At 36.0% G+C, this 21,336-nt stretch overlaps 3 protein-coding genes across 7 annotated transcripts in view; 1 reads left to right on the top strand and 2 right to left on the bottom strand.

The window, feature by feature from the left end:
• The window catches only part of LOC111472338 (integrator complex subunit 3 homolog), a 5,463-nt gene extending 917 nt beyond the window's left edge, over window positions 1-4,546 (bottom strand). For 2 of the 4 annotated variants that reach the window (XM_023118012.1, XM_023118021.1), the window contains exons 1-3: window positions 963-4,546; window positions 537-682; window positions 315-424 (exon numbers count right to left, since the gene is read on the bottom strand). In XM_023118012.1, the coding sequence (XP_022973780.1) occupies window positions 985-4,002 (3,018 nt within the window). In that variant the 5' untranslated portion in view covers window positions 4,003-4,546 and the 3' untranslated portion in view covers window positions 315-424; window positions 537-682; window positions 963-984. Of the gene's footprint in view, window positions 1-314; window positions 425-519; window positions 683-962 lie in introns of those variants that run through there. The other 2 variants (XM_023118029.1, XM_023118037.1) reach the window with 2 other exon arrangements.
• Window positions 4,547-4,638: 92 nt separating this feature from the next.
• LOC111472376 (protein PATRONUS 1-like) lies at window positions 4,639-8,010 on the top strand. 2 transcript variants are annotated; one of them, XM_023118061.1, is made up of 6 exons: window positions 4,639-4,686; window positions 4,851-4,921; window positions 6,098-6,226; window positions 6,452-6,709; window positions 6,915-6,958; window positions 7,573-8,010. In XM_023118061.1, exons 3-6 carry the CDS (start codon window positions 6,160-6,162, stop codon window positions 7,756-7,758), a joined length of 555 nt encoding a protein of 184 aa, XP_022973829.1. In that variant the 5' UTR covers window positions 4,639-4,686; window positions 4,851-4,921; window positions 6,098-6,159; the 3' UTR covers window positions 7,759-8,010. The 2 variants fall into 2 exon arrangements, with proteins under 2 accessions (XP_022973829.1, XP_022973838.1); XM_023118070.1 differs by lacking the exon at window positions 4,639-4,686 and having other exon boundaries at window positions 4,859-4,956.
• A 908-nt stretch (window positions 8,011-8,918) lies between these two features.
• LOC111472331 (PH, RCC1 and FYVE domains-containing protein 1-like) lies at window positions 8,919-21,282 on the bottom strand. The gene is made up of 9 exons (XM_023118005.1): window positions 20,627-21,282; window positions 16,389-16,475; window positions 15,446-15,535; window positions 13,886-13,966; window positions 13,605-13,799; window positions 11,385-13,523; window positions 10,762-10,908; window positions 10,128-10,507; window positions 8,919-9,354 (listed from the first exon to the last, which is right to left on the bottom strand). Exons 1-9 carry the CDS (start codon window positions 20,684-20,686, stop codon window positions 9,222-9,224), a joined length of 3,312 nt encoding a protein of 1,103 aa, XP_022973773.1. The 5' UTR covers window positions 20,687-21,282; the 3' UTR covers window positions 8,919-9,221.
• Window positions 21,283-21,336: the final 54 nt, after the last annotated feature.

Below are 21,336 nucleotides of genomic sequence, written 5' to 3'. Positions count from 1 at the left end.
AAAAAAAAAAAAAAAAAAAAAAAAAAAAAGGACTGTAAAACACCACCCGAAAAGGACCTTGACAAGCTTGCTCAATGCATTACAATATAAGAGAATAAGACCTAACAAATAATTAACGGCCTAAAAGGAGCCAACCAGGACTAAATGAATTACAATCAAAGAGAATGAGACCTAACAAATAATAGAGCTTGTCATGTAGCTCATTTTATACAAGTCCATGATGTAATTGAAGTTACTTCAAGGTATCAGTAATGAATTCCGCATTCAACTGTAAAGCATGAATACTGATGGTACTGGCAATAGAGAAAACAAACCTGTTATTATCTACTTGGCCCCAAAAAGAGCATCCACATTTCCATGAAATCTCAGCACAATAGATGAGTCCTTTCAGCAATAAAGTACAACGATGCAAGTAGGATGGAAACTGATTTCCAGTTGTGCATGTGTGAGATTATATCTCTTCCTCATTTAATTACAAATAGAATACAAGATAGATATTTCTAAATGGAGGTCACTTACATTTGCGACGACACGACAGAAATGAACTTTTTAAGTTTTGGTCCATGTCACCAATGCAACGCCCTCTGCTTGTTGAATCCTCCCACTATGCAAACCCCCCATCATTTAGTAAACTCACAGAAAGTTTATGACAGGAATGCCATTGGAGGATATTAGAGGCACTACAAGGGGTATATTAGCAAATAGTTAGGGAGCTTGTTGTGGTATTTGGTTATAAGCAGCGAGTGGGAAAGGAGAAAGTTAGTCATTGATTCAATAGTTAGGGAGAAAGTTCTCTTTGAAAACCAACTCATCAGAAAAATAGTCATTTATTTAGAATCTGATTGAACTTCTATCTCCATTATTGGCAAACATCTTAGATTTTGATCGTGAATCTAATCCAGAAAAAACTTTAAAAGATATTAGTAACCAAAAACAATTGGGAAAGTCATCTCGTACTTACCTTTAACACAAAACCACACATTTTCATGACTGTTTTTCTTTTCCACCCAAGAAACCTCCATACAGGTTGCTATAAATGGTTTCGTAGCTCATTCCTTGAGCACTAAAATAATTCACCAACCATAAGACTGCAGACTGATTTACCACAATTTCACTCTCACTCGTCTTGTTGAGTTTCTCTGCAAAATCAACCAAACTATGAAATAGCATTGACTCATTCGATACAACCCAGGCAGCCAAGACAGCAGCAGAGAAGCCCTGAAATGCATCATTAGGTAATAACATGATAGCCTCAACAAGTTGAGGTGATGGTGCATTATAACAGCATAAATTTAAAAGACCTTCGACGGCAATGGCATGCATGCTTCCATCTATTACACCGGAGCAGAAAAGCTTCAGAACTATGCTCTCCACCTGAACCTTTGAGACTATAAGCTCTGACCTTATCAAGCCCCAGAGTTTATGTTGTTCGAAACAACCCCAGTTCAGAGAGCTTTTAACTAAAAGAAAAATGGATTCAGCATCCTTACCAAACACAGAAAATTTCTTTTTGATGATCTCAAACTGCATATTCACAAGATCAGTGTCATCTAACTGGGTAACAAGTAATTTTACAATCTCCTCCTTGCATATGCATAAATCTGAGAGAAGATCAAATGCGCAACAAAATAAGTGTTTCGCCCTCCTAGCATTCCATTCCACACAGGACACGAAATCAAGATAGAAGACCTTGGTTAAAGATACATCTGCGTCTTTGTACAAAATATCTTTTGAATTAGCTAGGAAAGATCTATAAGCAGAAAAGGCATTTGTTACCAACTCAGAAATCACATCCTTGTCTATTTTAGAAAACGAAACAACTGCTTCTTGAGGGTTTTCTTTCATACCAGTCCTGAAAGAGTAGTACCCATTCATATGAAACTTCAAAAACTGGTTCTTTGAATCAATTTCTGCACCATCACTGTTCTCAATCTCTGAATTGCCTGTAAGACCTTCTTTGTTTGCCTCATACGCTAGACGAAATACATAAGACAACAATCGGGCTCCCACAGGCAATCCATTCCTAGAACAAAATAAAAGTAATTCTTGTAGTTTTTTTCCATGATCAAAGATGAAGGTACGGATTATTAAGGCAGTGGCAGATCCTATTTCATCATCATAGCTGGGATCATTAGGAAGTAGTTCAAGAGCAGAAAATAGATTATACCCGCTCAACTCATAGGTATTTACAATTCTGGAAGACAATATTTCAGTGCTTATTGTTCTGCTAGCTTGTGCATTGTCATCTAGCGAGAGAAATAAAACTAGAAGTTCTTCCAGAGTTTTGAGGCCCATTTTGTAGGATTTCCTAATAACTTCTCCAAGTTTTTTCACCAAAATCTCAAAATTGTCACACTGACGTACATCGTCTGCCACAACTGAATGATGAGAAGCACATACATCGTCCATCACAACTGAATGATAAGAGGCAGATACATCAACCACAACAGGAACAGAAGCACCAACAGATGTAGCACTTCCATGGGCAACAACAATGCTGCTAGGTTGCCTTTCAGAATATATGACGCCAGTTTCTGCACAAGATTTACTTGGAGGAGAATGAGGCTTTATAGAGTGATCAGGTACACCAAATAATTGTGATTCCTTTGGAACTTGAACCTTCCTACCTGAAGAAAGTATCCTTAGCCTGTCTCGTAGTATTGGAGAAAGGCCATCAAAAGAAATCAAAGCGTCCAATGAAAAAATTACTCTTTTTTCAACAAGTGCACTAAAAGCTGATGAGACACCCAAAGCTATTTTATCCTTCCTTTCGATATCATAGTTGTCCACAAGAAGGAATAGAAATTCAAGAAGAGTGTGCACCATATCAATGTATCTAGGTATAGAAAATATCATTAACAGCATTGCAGGCTCAATGTTCATAATTTTGTCAGTTTGATCATCAAAGAAAAGCCAATCATAAAATAGAGCAAGTTTTGCATTGGCTTCAATATAATTCTTCTTACAACATTTCAAAAGCCATCCTATAACAGCCCATCTTGGAATAATATCAGACTGAATGACTTCATTCGGAGGATGATGTGCACAACATATAAACCGAATGATGTCAGAAATGACAGTTTCCCTCTCAGATCCACATAAAAATTTCTTGGTAAACCACACTTGGTAGCGATTTTGAGAGCCCAGTTTCACATTTGTCATTAAAAACCGTAGTTGGGCCTCCATTTCTGGAGTAATACAAAGCAAAAAGTATCGACTTGAAGTTCTTGTGTAATAAAAATTTGAAATATCCAAAAAACCAGGGGTTTTAAAGTTGCTCGGGTTTAATAACAAGTCTTTCCATACAGCTTTAAATTCAGGTACATAAACTAGGTCTTGTAAGAGTCTAATAAAATCTCTCCCTATCTTCAAGCAAAAATGAAATTGCTCCCTTATTACTTTAATGCAAAACTTAATCTCTAATAGCTTCAGAGACTCCAATTTTGCAGTAGATAATCTGCAGTGATCAGCTAATAACCGTAGAAAAGTATATAATGCACTTGGTATAACCTCTGGCAATTCTTCCAACAAACAACTCCACTTGTTCAAAAATAGATTCACCATTTCAAAACACAACCATAAATTCCCTTCACCAAAATCCCCACCAACAATTTGCCTCAACAGGGATATCAAAACACCATCAACCCCAACAGCACATACATCTATCATTTCCTCAGTTACAAAAAGTATCTGACTTTTTGCTGAACCAATGAGTTTAAGATATAGTTCATTAACAACCTTCCGAAGCAGATAAACAATCAGACCATAACCATCAATGACTATCGCATGCAAATGCTTGATATGAGTTTTAGCTAAAAGTGGTTCACATAAAATCCCATATAGAATAGCTTGATTCAGCTCCAAGTATTCTTGTGGATTTGGGATCTTTAAGCAAAACGGAGGTCTTAATTTTGGTTCAAGAAGATTGAAAGCTTGTCTCAAAGAGAGCTCAAAATGATTTTCAGCTTCATACGAAGCCACGTGAATGAGTTTGGAAATCATCTATTGTATAACAATATGGTGAGATACAGGGGGAAGAAAAAAGGGAGTCACTGATTGACCTTTCAGCAAAGCAGCTTACAAATGGTAATTCTGCTTGTCCCTTGAATAATTGGAGATCGAGCACCTAGTTTGGAAAAGGTGGAGCATAGAACTCAGGCATTTGAAACTGAGCAGATTGGTATGGAAAGTCCTAATGAACTTCCTAGCAACTAAAAGTTATGTTAAAAGAACATCAGCGAGATATAGCTCCACAGTCAAAAGCCATAGCAGAACAAGCCAGTACTTCGAATAAAAGCTAACTATCACAAACCCAATCAAAGACATACTCCAAACCAAAAATATCAAAACAAATTAAGGAAAAATCCAGTGCCTGTTCGGAGATCATCACTGATACCACAAACAACTTTTCTATTGATTCAGAGCACAACTAGATTCAATTTCCACACTCAATAATCCAAAAGCGGAATGTTAGGGTTCAACGAATCGCCAATAACTCGCTTCTGCTACTGATGAAGGAAGAAGAAATCAAAAACAATACCTCGTTCTCAGATTTCGTGAATTAGAGAAGAAAGAACAGAATCAAGTGGGCTCGCAAACAAGAAAACCTCATATATCAATGTTCGGAAATGGCGGCAAAAACTTGTCAAAAAGATGGAAGTCGACCACGTAACAATTTTGTTTAACGTATGATTCGACTTCGTTTTTTTTATTTAAAAAAATATATTTTTTCAATTTTTTTTAATTTTTAATATTCTAAAATAATAAAAATTCTTCAAAATTTTGTGTTTTATCCATATTATATATATATATATATATATATATATATTAAACATAAAATTTCAAAATAGGGAGAAGGCGCCATCTTCTTTGGGCTGCCATTTCTACGCAGAGTTCAGTTCCCTTGTCGAGAAGATCACAGGTCTCTCCGCTTTCTATACATCATTCAAGTAAATCGCGCGTAGTGTTCTTTTAACAATTTCCATTCATTTCCCCTTTCTTTCTCGATTGTTGTGTTCGGGCTTTGATTATGATGTTTATGCTGGAGTTCCAATCAGGCATCGTTGAATTTTGAGTTTTTCGGTTACTCTCGTTTCTATTTTGGTGTCGGTATTTCTTGGTGGAATTTCATTTTGGTTTATAGCTTTCCAAGTTCATAGAAGGAGTTTTATGTGATTATACTGCTTGCTAGGGTTTAAGTAGAGGTTTTCCATGAGAATTTATGGTATATTTTAGTGTTGTACTAGTTTCAAGGAAGTTCATTTTGACTCATTTCATTACTTCGGTTGATTATCTTTGAATTTTGTTAAAAAAAAAAAAAAGATGATCTGGAATGAATTTAAGGTGAACTATCGAAGTATCCTGAAAGTTTACTTCATCGGTTGGGAGGAGAACGAAACATTTTTTATAAGGGTGTGGAAATCTCTCCCTAGCAGAAGTGTTTTAAAAACCTTGAGGGGAAACCCGGAAGTGAAAGCCCAAAGAGGACAATATCTACTAGCGGTGGGCTTGGATCTTTACAAATGGTATCAGAGCCAGACACTGGGCGATGTGTCAACGAGGAGATTAAGCCCTCAAGGGGGTCGACACGAGGCGGTGTGCCAGTAAGGACGTTAGGCCTGGAATTGGGGGGTCCCACATCGATTGGAGAAAGGGAGCGAGTGCCAGCGTCCACACTGGCTCCGAAGGGAGCGGCTTCGGGGCTGGATTGTGAGATACCACATCGGTTGTGGAGGAGAATGAAGCATTCTTTATAAGGGTGTGGAAACTTCTTCCTTGTAGATGTGTTTTAAAAATCTTGAGGGAAAAGCCAAAGAGGACAATATCTGTTAGTGGGCTTGGACCGATTTAAGGACCAAACGGTTTGAGTGGCCCTCTCAAAGCTCTTTCCTAACCGGTGTTGTAAACAATTAGGACACAGGAAAAATGCTTTGGTTTACCACTTGCCCTACTCTGCATATTACATATTAATTCCACGCTACTTAATTTCGTATTCTTATAACGAATATGAAGGTGCAATTTATGCTTAATGTATACATTTATATTATTCCCCATTTTCTTAGTTTTAAGATTTTTTTATTGTTATTATTGAATTCAGATTATTAATCTGCACAATCACTATCCAAGCCACTATTCATCGAAGAGAAGATAATAACAACAATGACAAGTCGTGTTACCCCAGGGCGGCTGATTATCCCAAATGAAAATTTGGGCATGACTCAAAAGAGTAAGTCTCCACATTGCATGATAACCATTAGTTTTGGCTGAAATCTGTTTGGCCAATGAGCATTGTCAAGCTGGTCAGTGGAGATCTAATGTGAAAAGATTCTGTAAACCATGGCTTGAAGTTTCATGTTCATGCATTTCTCATATAACATAGAACATCATTTAGCAGTTCATCCTGTAGTATTCTCTATTATGTTCTTTGTTAAGTTCTATAAATTTTCTACAGAATTTTCTGCTGATGGAAATGGAAAAAGCTCTAAGATAATTCACAAGAAAGGGATAGCAGGGTCAGGGCGTAAAGCTCTAAATGACATTACAAACAAATCAACCTGTCGCCAGGACGCTCCATTGAGGAAGCAAGAAAGAGCAAAGGAAGAAATTGATGTAGGTGGTGAAAGATTTTTGCATGATCATGATAAATGCGTTGATGCACGAAAAGCCACTATGTCTGCCTTTTACTTGGATCTTGTTCTTCCTGGACATGGTAAGTTGTTGAATGTCGAGGATAAAATTGCTTGCAATTTGATAATAACTAAGTCTGCTAACGATTACTGCTTTTCTGAAATGTTCTGTGATTACTTTTATTACTATGTTCATTAAGAAAGTCCTGAATGGTAAAATATCTCCAGTAATTTATCTTTTTACCGTCATCTTTATATGAGATTTAAAGCCCAAATTTTCATATGCAGACTCATTGTCCAAAGTTGGATGTCATACGTCCGATCAAGCAAAGGTAATTCTTCTTAAACTACTTTCAAATTATTATTCTCTACTTATTTTTTTTATTCTTTGTCCTGTTGTTACCATAAAAAAGGGCATACGTATTCATCACTATAGATTGACTCAATGCTTATAGGAGGAAATTGTAAAATTCAAACGTGTTTTAGTCATAAATTCCAACTTACTACGAATATTAATGTGTTGGGATTTTCTTGAATCTAAATACTATGGTTTGAGGAGATGATCTAAGGTAGATGTGTGTAGGCTGAGAGAATTTATGGGTTATATAAAGACAATGATATCGATCAATTGATATAATATGATTTTTCTTGATGTGTTTCTTCTCTTCCTTTTAATTAAACATATACTTTTTTCTTGAGAGGTGTCTTAAACTCAAGAATATTCGCCTATTTTCATTCATTAAGAATGAAAGTATTGCTATTAGCTAGGAATATGAGAAGTTTTTAATTTTGATAAAATTGATAATACACAGTCGAAACTTAAAGTATATTTCTAGTCACCATGTTTCAATCTTTATGTCAATGTGTCCTTATACTTCAAAAAGTTTTGTTACTGTCCTCTTAATAATGTTTTTAATCCTGAGTCGTGAATCTCTTTATGCTATAGATTGATGTTGACGCCCCACAATGTTACCCTGACCCGGATGAATTGTTCATTCCTGAGCTTCCTAATTGGTCAAAGTATTTGGCCAAACAACAATCACCCCCACGCTCCCCATTGCGTTGGGATTTTCCATCAACTTCATTTTCTTGCCAATTTGGGGAACTCAACTTTGTGCTTACACATGAATGATGAAACTATGTCGTACGAGGATTGAAGTTTTCTTATCTTCCCACAGTCGGAAAGCATTCGTAAGAAAGCAATCAATTGAATCAAGTGATTCATCTATATGATTAGCGAGAAGTGTCCATTTGGTTAGTTGTATAGACTGACTTTTTTTTCTGCACCTATGCATCGATGAACTGTTTGTAGAAGCAAAGCATCACGACTCTTGCTTTGGAGACAACCTTGTTAATTTTAGAAAGTGGAACTATGATAGGTTCTCTTCCATGGTTTATTACTTATTTTCATGGCTATTCCCTACTATCATCTCTTGAAACCTTTTTGTAGGGTTGTTGAGAAGTTCCAAATCTTAGAATCTAATTTTTCGATGAATTTGAATGTGCAAATTAAGTTTCATATATGTGCAATGAACTAGAATTCGTTTCTGTAGTAAACTTGAAATTCAAATGTCTTGGTACTCTTTTTTACTACTCAATTGGCTGTCAATTGACTTCGAATAAGCATGTTTAGAAGCTCCTAGATGCCAAATACTAGAAGCCCTATGCATGTTCTCATTGGATATTGGTTAATAGCGTTAAAATATCATCACTAATCTAATAGGGTCAAACACAATAATTGTATGAGCTCATTGTATTTGTGTAGGTTCTCATGGGATATTGGTTATTAGTGTTAAAATATGGCTCAAGGTCCACAATAATTGTATGAAGCTCATTGTATATTTGTACATTTATTTTAAAAAAATGATTTAAATATCACAAAATTAAAGATTTAGATATTTTATGAATAGATTTAAATATTTTAGGAATAGATTGACTAGTCTCTGTTGTAAATATCTCTCCACTCTATCAAAATTTTCATATTTTCATTCCAGGTAAGAAATCCAAAGCACAAAGTAGTGTAGAAGAAATCCAACGCACAAAGTAATGCAATAGTTTCTATAGAATATCTTGTAATCTCTTCTCGATTAGTGTTAATACAGAGTATAAATATATCTCTTCTCGATTGGTGTTAACAAAGAGTACAAGTGTTTTCAACAAAGAGTTGTCAACCCAAATTTCTAAAATTTTAAATCTAAACAACCAATTTCGCTAAAAAATCATTCGTTTTAATATATGAAAAGGAACAAATATAAATAATCAAGATTTAGAATATGAAAGAAAAAGGGGGAGGAAGAGGGGCAAGATGTTTTTGGAATTATATTGAAGCTCATTTCATCAATAGACAGCAAGTAGTAGTATTTACATTTCTCATAACCCCCACCCACACAATCATACAGAGAAGAATGGAAAAGAAAGAGAAAAGAAAACCAAATAAGAAAAACACTAAACCTGAAAGAAAGAAGAAATCGACATTCGAAAACAAATCATCAAATCCATCTAATTTTTCATCTAATTGCACCAAATGTTGTCCCTTTCTTTAAACCTATCATCATCATAGTTGCAAATGATTGGGTGTCTGGCTGTTTGCACAAATCAATGAGTCAACTCTTCATTTCCAATACCAATACTAGACTTGTCCATCACACGTACATTATATCGTTCGTAAACTCGTGCACGGTTCTCTGCCCACCATTGCTCTGCTTGCTTCTCTGTAAATCGCTTTCGACTGCAATCAACCAGTGATGATATAGTTCAGAAAATTTTGTATGGAGAAAAGAACATCAGGCAGTCGATTGCTTACAATATGAACAAACAAACTCATAATAAATGAAAGTAAAATCGCTTAGTTAACAATTTCCCTTCCATTATTTATTGTTCTTTATAGTCTATATTTATTGTTCTTTCTAGTCTACCAAGGTGTTCTTAAATCACTACGATATCTAAAAGCCTAAAGCTAAAGTTCCAACACTATGAACTTAGTATTAACCATTAATTTGAAATAAGAAAGAAATAATATTGCAGGAGTATGCATTCAAAACTTGGTATCCCAAACTTTTTTTAATAAGAAACCTATGAGTGTACTACTAAGGCAAAGCAAACGACAACCTAAAGGCAGGGAGAGAGATTACCCCGTCCAAACGAAGCTAATTACAAGAACTTGTCATGATGAATGATCATCGACATCGGATAGTTGCAAAAGCATTTGTAGTTGCTAAGGCACCACTAAGTTGTAAACTGTAATTTATACTCCACACTTGAAATGGACCACAAGGAATCTTTCTCAAAAATAAAAACAATGCTTCTAGTAAACAAACTATTCAATTTTCTTCTTTTTTATTTAAAATGAAGAAGAAATAATTATTAAACAACCTGCAATTATTCACAACGAAGAAATGTACGGCTGTGAGAACAAAAAATACTTGGTTATCATGAGTTTCTACCAGTAGGACTCATACAATGGATACCTGCAACAGTATTTTATGGGTAGAACGTGCATACCTGAAACGAACTCGTTTAAGATCCTTGGCACCTCCGGGTTGTGAGGTGAGTGTAATATATACACCAGGCTCATCTTGCTCTACCCATTCTGCTTCTTGGCGAGATTCACTTTCTTTGATTCTATTTCCATTCTTTGCTGAATCCAATTGGCTCAATTTGCTTTGAGTTGAAGACTGGTTATTTGGGGTACCCGACCCATTAGAAAACAACTGGACACTTGAACAATTAGAGTCGGTTTCTAAGGATGTTGCTTGAGCACTTAATTGGTCAATAGAAGTGTTGATCAAATGATTGAAGGTTGTGCCGGAGCTTAAAGAGGCAAGAGTTGATTTCATGTTACGAGCAGCTCCAACTGGCAGCCTTTCAGCCATTTCCTTCAGCTGTTCACCATCCGATTGAAAGAGATTTAGCAGTCACTAGGTAAAATTTGCATTGAACTCTAGGATAAAACAATCGTGCAACATATTCCGGGCATCAAAATAAATTTTGGGTATAGATTAAAATTGACCAAATGCTTAAGAAAAACATTTGAGAGTCTCCAATGTACGAGCACAACATAACCAACCAAGCTATAATAGTTATTTATGTAGTCATAAAAAGGAAAACATGAAGTAGTCATTAAAAACCATCTTACTTGCGCAGTTAGTGACTTGATCACTTCTTTGGCTGCATTGCATCTTGCAGCCTCCTCACTTGCTATCGATATTGCTTCCTTTAACTGCTTACTTGTTCTTTCTAGCTCAACTTCTTGAAGTTGTGCTTTGCGTGTAAGGTTTTCAACCTGAGAGAGTATTCGGTTAAGCATACTTATTCTCCAACACGATAAGTATAGTCTACTACTTCCCGTAAAGTTTTATTAGATAAGACTGTCATGGATAAAGCCAAACAAAGAAGCAGAAGAGATGAACCTAATAGGGTGTCCAGTAGAAGATGAAATAACCACATACCAAAGACAAATCCACCCAGTAGATTATAAGTATATTCCTCTTTTATAAACTATGCATGTACAAACTATTCTTGATAAGGAAGCAACCTAATTAAAGAAAATAATAAAAGAACAAAAAAGAGGGGCACGGAATACGAATAGGGTGGCCCCATCGGCTAAGGTTCGTGGTCTCTGAGGAATAAGTATCTACACAAATTATAACGAGAAAAGTACACTGACACTTCCTAAACATCATTACAGTTTTGACTAATCAAATCACATAAGTGTCATTAAAGGATTAAAAGCAGAAAAAAAATGAAAAAAGAAATTACCTGAGCCCTTAATCTAATAACTTCCTGGCTAAGTCTGTTGTTTGTGCTTTTAGCATCATTCACCGCAATCCTTGGAGAGGTAAGTCCTCCAAGAGTAGGAGTGGGAGTAGTTGAACGTGGAGGGCTGGGACGCCTAGATATTGGTGATGTTGCTCGAGAAACAATTCTTGATCCAGGAAGAGATGCAGCAAAGAACTTTTTTGAAGATCCAAAGACCGGGTTAAAAGATTTAGAGATATTAAGAGCTCCCCGCTGAGAGCCTCCACTTGGAATTGGAGAGACCCTGCTGCTGCTAAATTCTAGTTTTTTGTTTTTCTTTGAAGCCTGACTTTCCACCTGCTTGAATGATTCAACAGAATGAAGCCTAGAAAGTTGAGCCCGAGATTTCAAGTCCAGCTTATCATTTTTATTCACAAGTTCAGTTGATCCCTGATTCATGCTTCCTCTTCTGCTCAGTGAAGACTGGGAAGAAGCGTCCATTTCAATAAACTTTTTAAGCTTATGATAGCAATTATCACAAACACGATAAGCTTTGTTGGGGTTTGGTGCCATTGAAGCCTTGAGAGACTTCTTACTGCTGCAAGAGTGACAAAACACAAGACCACAATTATAACAGTTGTGGCGTTTCCTTTTAAAGTTAAAGGGTAGGCGGCAACCGGAACACATGGATTGATCAACACCTGAAACCCACTTGTGAAGGCAAATAGCTGCAGTAAAATTGGTGCCACAAGCAATGCTTTTAACTTGCTTATCCTTAAGAGCCTCAACTAATGTCGGAGTATTTCTATCATCAGTGCTGCCATGACCTAAACGACCATTCGCCCCCTTGCCCCACGTGTAAACCTCAGTTCTAGAAGTTAAAACAGCAACATGATATGCACCACAAGCCAGCTCCTCCACAAAGCTTTTTGAGAGTTTTCCTTCAACACGTATTGGGAGTTTTCCATCAGCTTGAGGATTCCCTAGCTGACCATAAACAGGACTTCCCATAGTGTAAACATGACCAGTGTTTGTAAGTGCTACAGTTAAACTATGTCCACAAGCAACTTGACAAAAGTTCGGTTCAACAAGAGCAGCAACACAAGTAGGCACAAGTTTTGCCTCTTTGTCACCATGCCCAAGCCGACCTTTATCTCCATCCCCCCAAGTAAACAGTTTCCCTGAAGAGCTGTTATTCGAACCTGGATTTCCAATTATAACTTCTACAACTGCAGCAGTATGCCAAACACCACAAGAAGCTCGGACAGTTCTTAGACCTCTGAGAGATTCCACTTCTCTAGGTATTGAAGTGCTGTCTCGATTTCCATGACCCAGAACACCGAATGTACCATCACCAAAAGTAAATAATTTTCCAGCAGATGTCACCAGTGCTGTATGCCAAGGTCCACAAGAGATAGATGATACGTGTAAACCCTGTAAGGGCCCAGTTACTCGTTTTGGAACCCAGTGGCTTACTTCTTTTCCATGCCCGAGAAGGCCAGAAGTATAGGTTCCATCACCCCATGTATACAGATCGCCAGAAAGTGTTACAGCACACGTATGATATTCACCACATGCTACTAGTTCAATGTTTAAATTACTGAGGGCGTCAATAAGCTTTGGATGAAGAGCATCAGAATCTCCTCCATGCCCAAGCCTGCCTCTGTACTCCTCGCCCCAGGAGAAAACTTCACCTTGCTTGGTCACCAAGGCAGCATGGCGATTACCACAGGCAATGTTTTGGACATCAAGCACAACTACAGACTCTAAGGCTTTTGGCAGCAAAGAATCCATTTTGGAATCAGAAGAACTACCAACTCGACGAATTCCACCACCGAGGACACCTTCGCCAGTTCCTTCCCCCCAAATAAAAACATCCCCCAAGGCATCACAATCATCATTTCCTGAACCTTGGCTTGATGAGCTGACAGCACTAGATAGACTAACCCTAAAAGCATCCATTTGAACTGCTTTCATGTGGCCATGCATGCTGTCTGAGCCTCCGGATGACAAAGAGTGAACTGAACCACTTGCAGAATCTGAGTGGAAAAAACCTTTAGGTGGAATATTATACGACATTACATCTGATAATGCCTTATCCAGACCATATTTTGGTGGACTTCCATAAGGACTGTGAAGTCTAATGTGCTCTCCACCTTCCTGAAAATTTATGTAATGATATATCACTTTAACTTGATTTTACAATGCTGAGAGAAAGTCGAAAACTAAAGAAATATATACCTTTTGCAAGCTGTCATTGCTGCTAAATGGGGAATGCAGTGGAGAACTTCTTCGAGTAAATGTTCTAGGACTATTAACTTCAGACAGCATCCCATCACTCCGTGATTCAGTTCTCCATTTTCGATGATGGATACGCGAAATTAATGTTTTTAAGCCACTAAACCAAACCTCAGTTTCATCTTTATCCTTGCATATCTAGTATACCATAAATAAAAACACCATGGAGTATCAAAACAAGAAAAAGTTTAGTACTACTGTAAATAAGTGAAAGAATCACTCACCAAATCAAGTGATCTCTCGTTATATATCAGAGAAAATGATTGGCATTCCTTCTCAGGCCGTGGATATCTATGAAAGATTGGCTGAAAAAATTAGAACCACAATTAATTAGTACATATCAGGAATACAACTTATTACTTGCCCTATAGAAATGGGCTTTTATTTAAGGAGGTCCCTGGTATAGAGGCGACCTTCATCATTCATTTAAGAATACAAAGGGTCATATATGGAGAGTATCTTAGGCTGTCACACGGAGGTGGTTGGTGTGGATGTATCTTTACCAATCAAGAAACCTGTCACAACTCCTCTTATAGAGAATGCTCTTAAACACGTCTACAACAACCAAAAAAAAAAATTGGGGAAAGGGGATTTCCTTGCCTATGCCTCTAGAAGCCTTAATAGGACCTGTAAGCTTGCAATTTACAAGGACTGAGAAAGAAGTGTTTGAAATACAACCTCCAATTCACAAGATGCTTCTTCTGCCAAACTCTTTTCTATGGAACAATTCCAGTCTATTGTAGCATAAGCTTTTTCAAATTTGAGCTTCACTATCCATCCTTTTTTTTTTCTTCCTAGAGTTCAAATTTCCTGACACTTCATTAGCAGTTAACAATGAGTCAACAACTAGTCTACTAAAAATGGATACTGACTGAATTGACAATAGTAACACCTTCTTTAATCTGGAAGCTAGGACTTTTGCCCAACTTAATACATAAGGAATGGGATTGTACTATTGAAGCATCGAATATAAGATTGTTGAGAAAAAAGAATCTTTAAATTTCATTTGGATCTAATCAAAACCTTCACTAGGTACGAGAAAACTTCCATCATGTATAGATTTCAATTTCCAACTGAACATTATTCATGTAACTTCTTTTGAATCCTTATTAATTTCTTTACTTTTAACGAAATGGCTTCTTGTCTAAGAATGACATGAAAATGACAACCAATTAGCATCCTGAACTTTTAACCATAAAATTGAATCTCAAAATAAGATTTTATGGCTTGCTCTAATGAGTCTTTTTCTAGATTCTCTGAGGCTAAAGGAATGGAAGAATGTTTAGGGATATTTACTCGATTTTTGGTTGTTTTATGAATTTTATTCCGTTTCCTACTTTATTTTGGTGTAAATGCAAACACCCATTTAGTAATTATAGTCTTTCCTCTTTAATCTCCAATTGGAGAATATTTATGTACTCGTAAATAGGTGTTTGGAGTTTTTACTCCTATATTTCATTCATAAATGAAATTTGTTTCTCTTAAAAAATGAAAATGCAAATTTGTCGCTATAAGCATTTGAATATCCAAATAATAAAATGAAAGAAGATTGCATCAAAGAAAAAGTTAGACATGGCACAAGGCAACCTTCTTCACTCAAATACAATTACATTAACGTTGAACTAGTGGATCATTAAGCTATATCATGGGAAATATCCGCAAATGATAACCATTTTGAATTCGGTACTCCCAAATAATAGTTATTTTGAATTGGATACTCGGACATTATAGTTATTTTGAATTGGATACTCGGACATTATAATTATTTTGAATTGGAGGCTTACAGTCCGTTGCCCAGAAATAATTCTAGAGACGTGGCTGAGCTTAAGATGCTTCTCCTCTTTCCCCGAGAACCATATCAAAACAGACTCATCCTGAAACCATAAAGATATTACTCAGAATCTTTGCAATGGAAGTGCAAGTGAAATACAGAGACAAGCTAAAAGATGGCTAATCCAATATCTACCCATTAAAACCACACGCAGAAAAAAAATATTTTTTAATTTATATGCTTAATTACAAAAAATATTTTTTGAAAATTATACATTCTGCATAGAATCATATGAATAAGCACACGTACTAATATGAAAAATTAAGAAGTACGGACACTTTAGTTTGGCTGGCGTGTCTGTGTGTTTCTCCGACTTGTATGGAACACTTGGTTAGCACAATAAACATGGTCTTAGACACTAATCGTACAAAGTCAATATAAGACCGACATTTGCAAGATACATATCAAACACTTGTGAAATATATGAAATAGACATGTAATAATATAGAACAAAAATAATAAAATTTTAGAGGGAAATGCATCATCAAACTAGTTTCTCTAAGCATATAAATGCATAAACTTAGTGACTTTGAATTTTCTTCTGGTATAAAAAATGATATATATTTGATGAAATATATATCTTAACAAATATGTCCATTTTCAAAATCGTGGATAGTTATATCAAAACCATAATCAAATCTGATTGCACGACAAATTATCAGATCAAAGCATGCTTATATACCCAAAACATGTAGAAAATAAACAAGAAGATAAACCCGCAGGATTACTCTTCTTTTTAAAAAAAAAAAAATCTATGTATGTATGAGCTAGTTTGTACACACCTTCACTATATAAGAAATAAATTATAATACATATAGAAGTAGTTACAAAGCTATGCACTTAGAAAATATGTGCTTGTATTCCTTTTTCATCTGGAGAAACAAGACCGTACTCACATTGGAAATGCGGAAAGGACAAAACTTTGGCTTCCCCCTTCTCCCATACTTGAGCAAATAGGCTCCTTTCTTCAAAGCAGTAATGGCCTATGATAAGAATGATGAAGAGGCAGAAATACTGTACTCAGCATGATTACAGAATTAGACTTACAAGGCTAACATAAAGCTCGGGGAATCTATCATAAAGTGTTTGTGTGCTTGTCTACATAGGAATTAAAATAAATAAATAAATAAATAAATAACCAGAATTAGATCAACCAAGCAAAGCGTAGAAATGGGCTTTCACATTAATATGGAAAAGATATTGATATGTTCAAGCATGGCACTAGCTCTTCTCGTCCACCTACTTAATGTATAATAAAGAGTACGAAAACTATAAACACAAAGATAAAGGAAAAAGTCAAAGATTTAATAATGGAAGCACCATAAGTAAAGTTCTATTTTTAGATAAGAGACAATGTCATTGATGTGAATGAAATAATAAAAAGTACGCTAATACGCTAATGTAGCTACACAAGCACCAATCATGGGGCTCACAAAATTGTCAATTAATGTGAGAAACCAATGGGCACCGGTGGAATGGCTTGTAACAGTTGAGGGTCCCCATATATCACTATGAATTAAATGAAAAGGCGTAGATCTTTTATTTTAATTGATAGAAAACGATACACGTGTATGTTTGGAAATTTCACATTATATCACAATGAAACTCAAAACCTTGAAATCCTTGAAACAATTCTGGAAACATAATTTTCAAGACTCTAAATGAGAGACGACCCATGTGAAGGTGATGTAACCAAATCGCATCTTTATTTGAGGAACTAAGAACTGAACAAGGAAATGACTTAATGTTTTCTTAGGTAGTTGCAAGTAGTATAGGTCCTTCAATTCCTTAGAAAGTCCAATCTACCGTCTCGAGACCTGGTCCTCAAAAACACAACATGACGAGTAGAAAGAACACTACAATGGCATCAGTGAGTAAGTTGTTGAATAGAAATGAGACTATTAGATAGTTTTGAAACATGTAGGACATGTTTTAGTGTAAGGGTTTGAGAGAAAGATACATCGCCTATTCTTGCAACAGTTGCACTAATTCCATTTGCCTGCAATTTTTTTATTCCTCAAACAAGGTTTATATGTTTTAAACATTGTGAGTGAGGGTCATGTGATCAGTTGCACCAAAGTCTATAATCCAAAAGTTAATCTAACTATCTCAAAGGATTTATACAAAAGATGAATGAAGACTTACTTGAGATTGTCAAAACACTAGAATTTGATGGCTTGTTGAGAGAGTCCAAAAACACCCTCAATCTCTCAATCGCTTCATTATAGAATCCACTAGTTTCTACGATTGGTGACTTTTGTTCTCATTTAGATTCCTCTTTGGCGTAGGTCCGTTCCTTTGAAATTTCTCCCTAGTTCCTCCAACCATGATTTTGTGTGCCTCACGATTGATGATTTCTATTCTGAATTGGTTCCTCTGCAATGTAAGCTCGTGCATTCAACATTTCTTCCTTGTTTCTCCAACCATGATTCTATGAGCCTCCCCGTTTTTCCCATTCACGGCCAGAGGTTTTCCGTTCAACTTCCAACAACTCTCATTCATGTGTCATAGTTTCTTGCCGTGAGTACACCATAAATTGTCTTTATTACTCTTCCATTGGTTGTCTCTTCTATTGTTTCTTTCTTTAGGTCGATGCATCTAAACTAGGTCGTTCATCAAGCAAAAGACTTCATTTGCCCAAGTAGGAAAGCAGTTTCTTCTAGAGATCTTGTTTCCTCTTCTTCAATGATTTGTAGATGAACTTGATCAAGCCATAACATTCGTGTGGAGTCATTCTCATCCCATGCAACAAATCCTGGGTACATCTTTGCTGGTCTTGGTCCAATGAAATGTCAAAAAATTTCATTTCCTTAAAGGTATGTCCACACAATTTAAGACCATTTAAGATTTTCTTTTTCTCTATTGAGTCAATATGAAAATCGAATGGGTTGAATATCATCTTTCTTCGGACATTGTGATATAATTGATTGCATATCAATCATACAATAAACTTGAAGGAAGTTGTGAATAATGTTGTTCAAATTACCACAAGATAAAGTCAAGTTCTATTAAAGTTGAACTCAAGTTGCAATCAATTACACATTAAGAAGAATCAAGTCTCAATTATGCAACAAGGGCTTCAAGATACTTCAAATATGGCTTCACTTATTCTTAGATGATTAAAAGTTTATGATGGATGATTAAAATCTAGATTTATGGTGTTTTGTTAATGTATATTAAGTTTTAAAAATTTTTATTTATTTTTAGGTTACATTTACATAAGGCTAATTATGGTTATGAAGGTTACAAACTCTTGAAATGACTCATGGAAGGTAAAGGGTTTCATTTTGAGGCTATATAAAGCCATGTATGTTATCTTCGCAAAGGAGACTTGAAAAATGTAGTAAAAAGAGCATTTTTGCTTTCCTTTAGCCAAGGGCTACATTTCTTTGCAATTTTATGTAGTTTAGATTGCAAGTGTAAAATCTTTCAAGCTTGACATAATTGATCTTGCTTGTGGAGTAATTCAGATCTCAATCAAATGTTCTTGCCTTGAGATATTTGATCAACAAGGTAATCAGAATCTTACTTTCCCTTAGAGTGATTCATTATCACATTTGTCTATAGGAATTTCTTCTACTAGTGACAAAAATTTTGATTCTCCTGACATGACTATCTCTCAAAGAAAAATGGGCCCTCCTCTTCAAGCAAATGCTGAACAGAAAACTTTAGTGAATAAAAATGGAAAAATAGTGGGCTCGAGCCAATGCCGCTCATACATTTTCCTTGCTTCGGATTTGTTATTGGGCAAAAAATGGGCTTGAAATGAGCCAAGAAAAAAAGGCCAATAGGTGGTCTCCCTTCCTTCAAGTATTCTACAAAAGAAAAAATATATATACATTCTCACATTGGAAAATGGGTTGTCGAGCAAAAATGGGATTGTTGACTTCCACGAGTGGGGCTCAAAGTGGAAGATCGGTAGCTATGAATACTCTGAATAAATTTCGGTCAAGGTAGAAGATTGGTAACTATAAATGCTATATTGATTAATTAGACCTCTAATAATAGAATGACTCTGATACCATATTGTAAGTGAAAATTATCTTACTCACTTTTTTATTAATTTCTAGAAAGATATGTGTCTTTGTATATTTCATACTATAGAAAAACTAACTAAATCCCTAGATACTAGGAAACAATACATAAAATAAATCTAATTAAATACTTAGATACTAGGTAAAAGTACAAGAAAAATAAATTCCTAAACACTAGGTAACTATTTAATGGGATTACAAAAATATTCCTTAAATTAAAGCTGGGAGTTACCCGATATTCCTTAAATTAAGGTCATTCCTTTAACAAGAAGGTTAATCCTGAGTTTGAACACTGAAGCCAACTCCTTCACCAATTTAAACACTTGGCAGTTGTATTATAGAGTTGGACCAAGAAGAGCAAGATGTCTTTACAAAATCAAAGATGATAGATGTGGACCTTACCTCAACCCACAAGAAAATCGCAATAATACTATTCTCCATCTAATCTCAATAATACTATTCTTCATCCCTCCGCAGAATTTAAACAATCAAGACTGAGGGCTTATGATACTCCAAACCAATAAGAACTGATTATCTTTTTCTGTCCCACGTAACGGCCCTCGGTATTTCTACTTCGTACCATGGGCACTAACCCGTTAGTGATGTCAAAATTCTCTTCATAACACTTTTGCTTTATAGAGAAATGATAAATTCGTTGACGAATGAATTTACAACAGAAGGGAAAAGGAAGAACCCCAAGCCATAATATTGCAAAAGATCTTCCAAATGCTCAAGAGAATGCTAAGATTGTAAAATAGTATTTAGGATAAATCTAACCCTACCTACTTTTAGTAATGTTAGAGACTAAAATAGAACTTCAAAAAAGGATTACAAGAGTTCAGGATAAACACACCCTCATGCTTCCTAGATATGCATACACACCCAACCAAATCCCTTTGATCACATTCTGATGCAAGATTATCACTTGATAGAACTAGCGGAAAAGGTAAAAACCAGGATGCAATAGATAGCAAAATAAGCTCAAGATCACGATTGAAGCACACAATATACGTTATTTTTCTTTTTCTTTTTCTGAATCTCGAAATAAACATATGATTGCGTGGAAACATAACAAAAGGACTGAAGATGTGAAAAAGTACCTGCTCGACATCTCTCTCGCCGGCGCCAGTCCTACTAAGATCCTGAGCCATCCTATCCATCCTAGACAAGAAAATGCCGTCCCTTTGAAAATTTCTAAATCTCAGCACTAATCAATCTCTAATAGCTCATCCATTTTCGAAACGAAAACCTTCCATTCATGAACCCGTTCAGTCACTCGATCACTCTCCGACAAGACCTCTCAAATCCACACACTGAAACTAAGCTAAAACTCCATCAACCAACAATCACAACCACCACTCCCTCAGTCCGCGTGAAGTTCGTCCAGCTAGAAGCAAAATTGACTGCACTAGCTCGCTACACTGAAGCAAGAGACGAAACTAACACGGTGAAGACTGTTGAGGCTTGCACTAAAGCATATCCAAAAACCAGCTGCTCCCTTTGCTTTAATCGTTCTGCAAACGCCAATTGACCGAAAAATGCGACGAAACTTCACGCAATCAGATGGTGAAATCGTCGTGGAGCTCGAAAAATCTTCTGAGCAAGAAAACAAGAAACAATGTGGGAGAAACAAGCAAAGAAAACAGATTATCCAAATCCAATTCCACGAAACTGGAGAAGAGAACCAATGGCAGTGCGGTCGAGAGACTGTGAATCAAAAATTCGGAATAAAAAGTAAAGCAGAAATGGTGTCTCATCAACAGAGCTCAGATTAGAGGATGATTGGGTTAAATGCCCTTAACAAGTTTGA

Source organism: Cucurbita maxima, unplaced genomic scaffold, assembly GCF_002738345.1.
Source record: "Cucurbita maxima cultivar Rimu unplaced genomic scaffold, Cmax_1.0 Cma_Scf00002, whole genome shotgun sequence".
Classification (NCBI taxonomy): domain Eukaryota; kingdom Viridiplantae; phylum Streptophyta; class Magnoliopsida; order Cucurbitales; family Cucurbitaceae; genus Cucurbita; species Cucurbita maxima.
The sequence above is the reverse complement of the archived record's forward strand: the minus strand, read 5'-3'. Positions and strand labels throughout refer to the sequence as shown.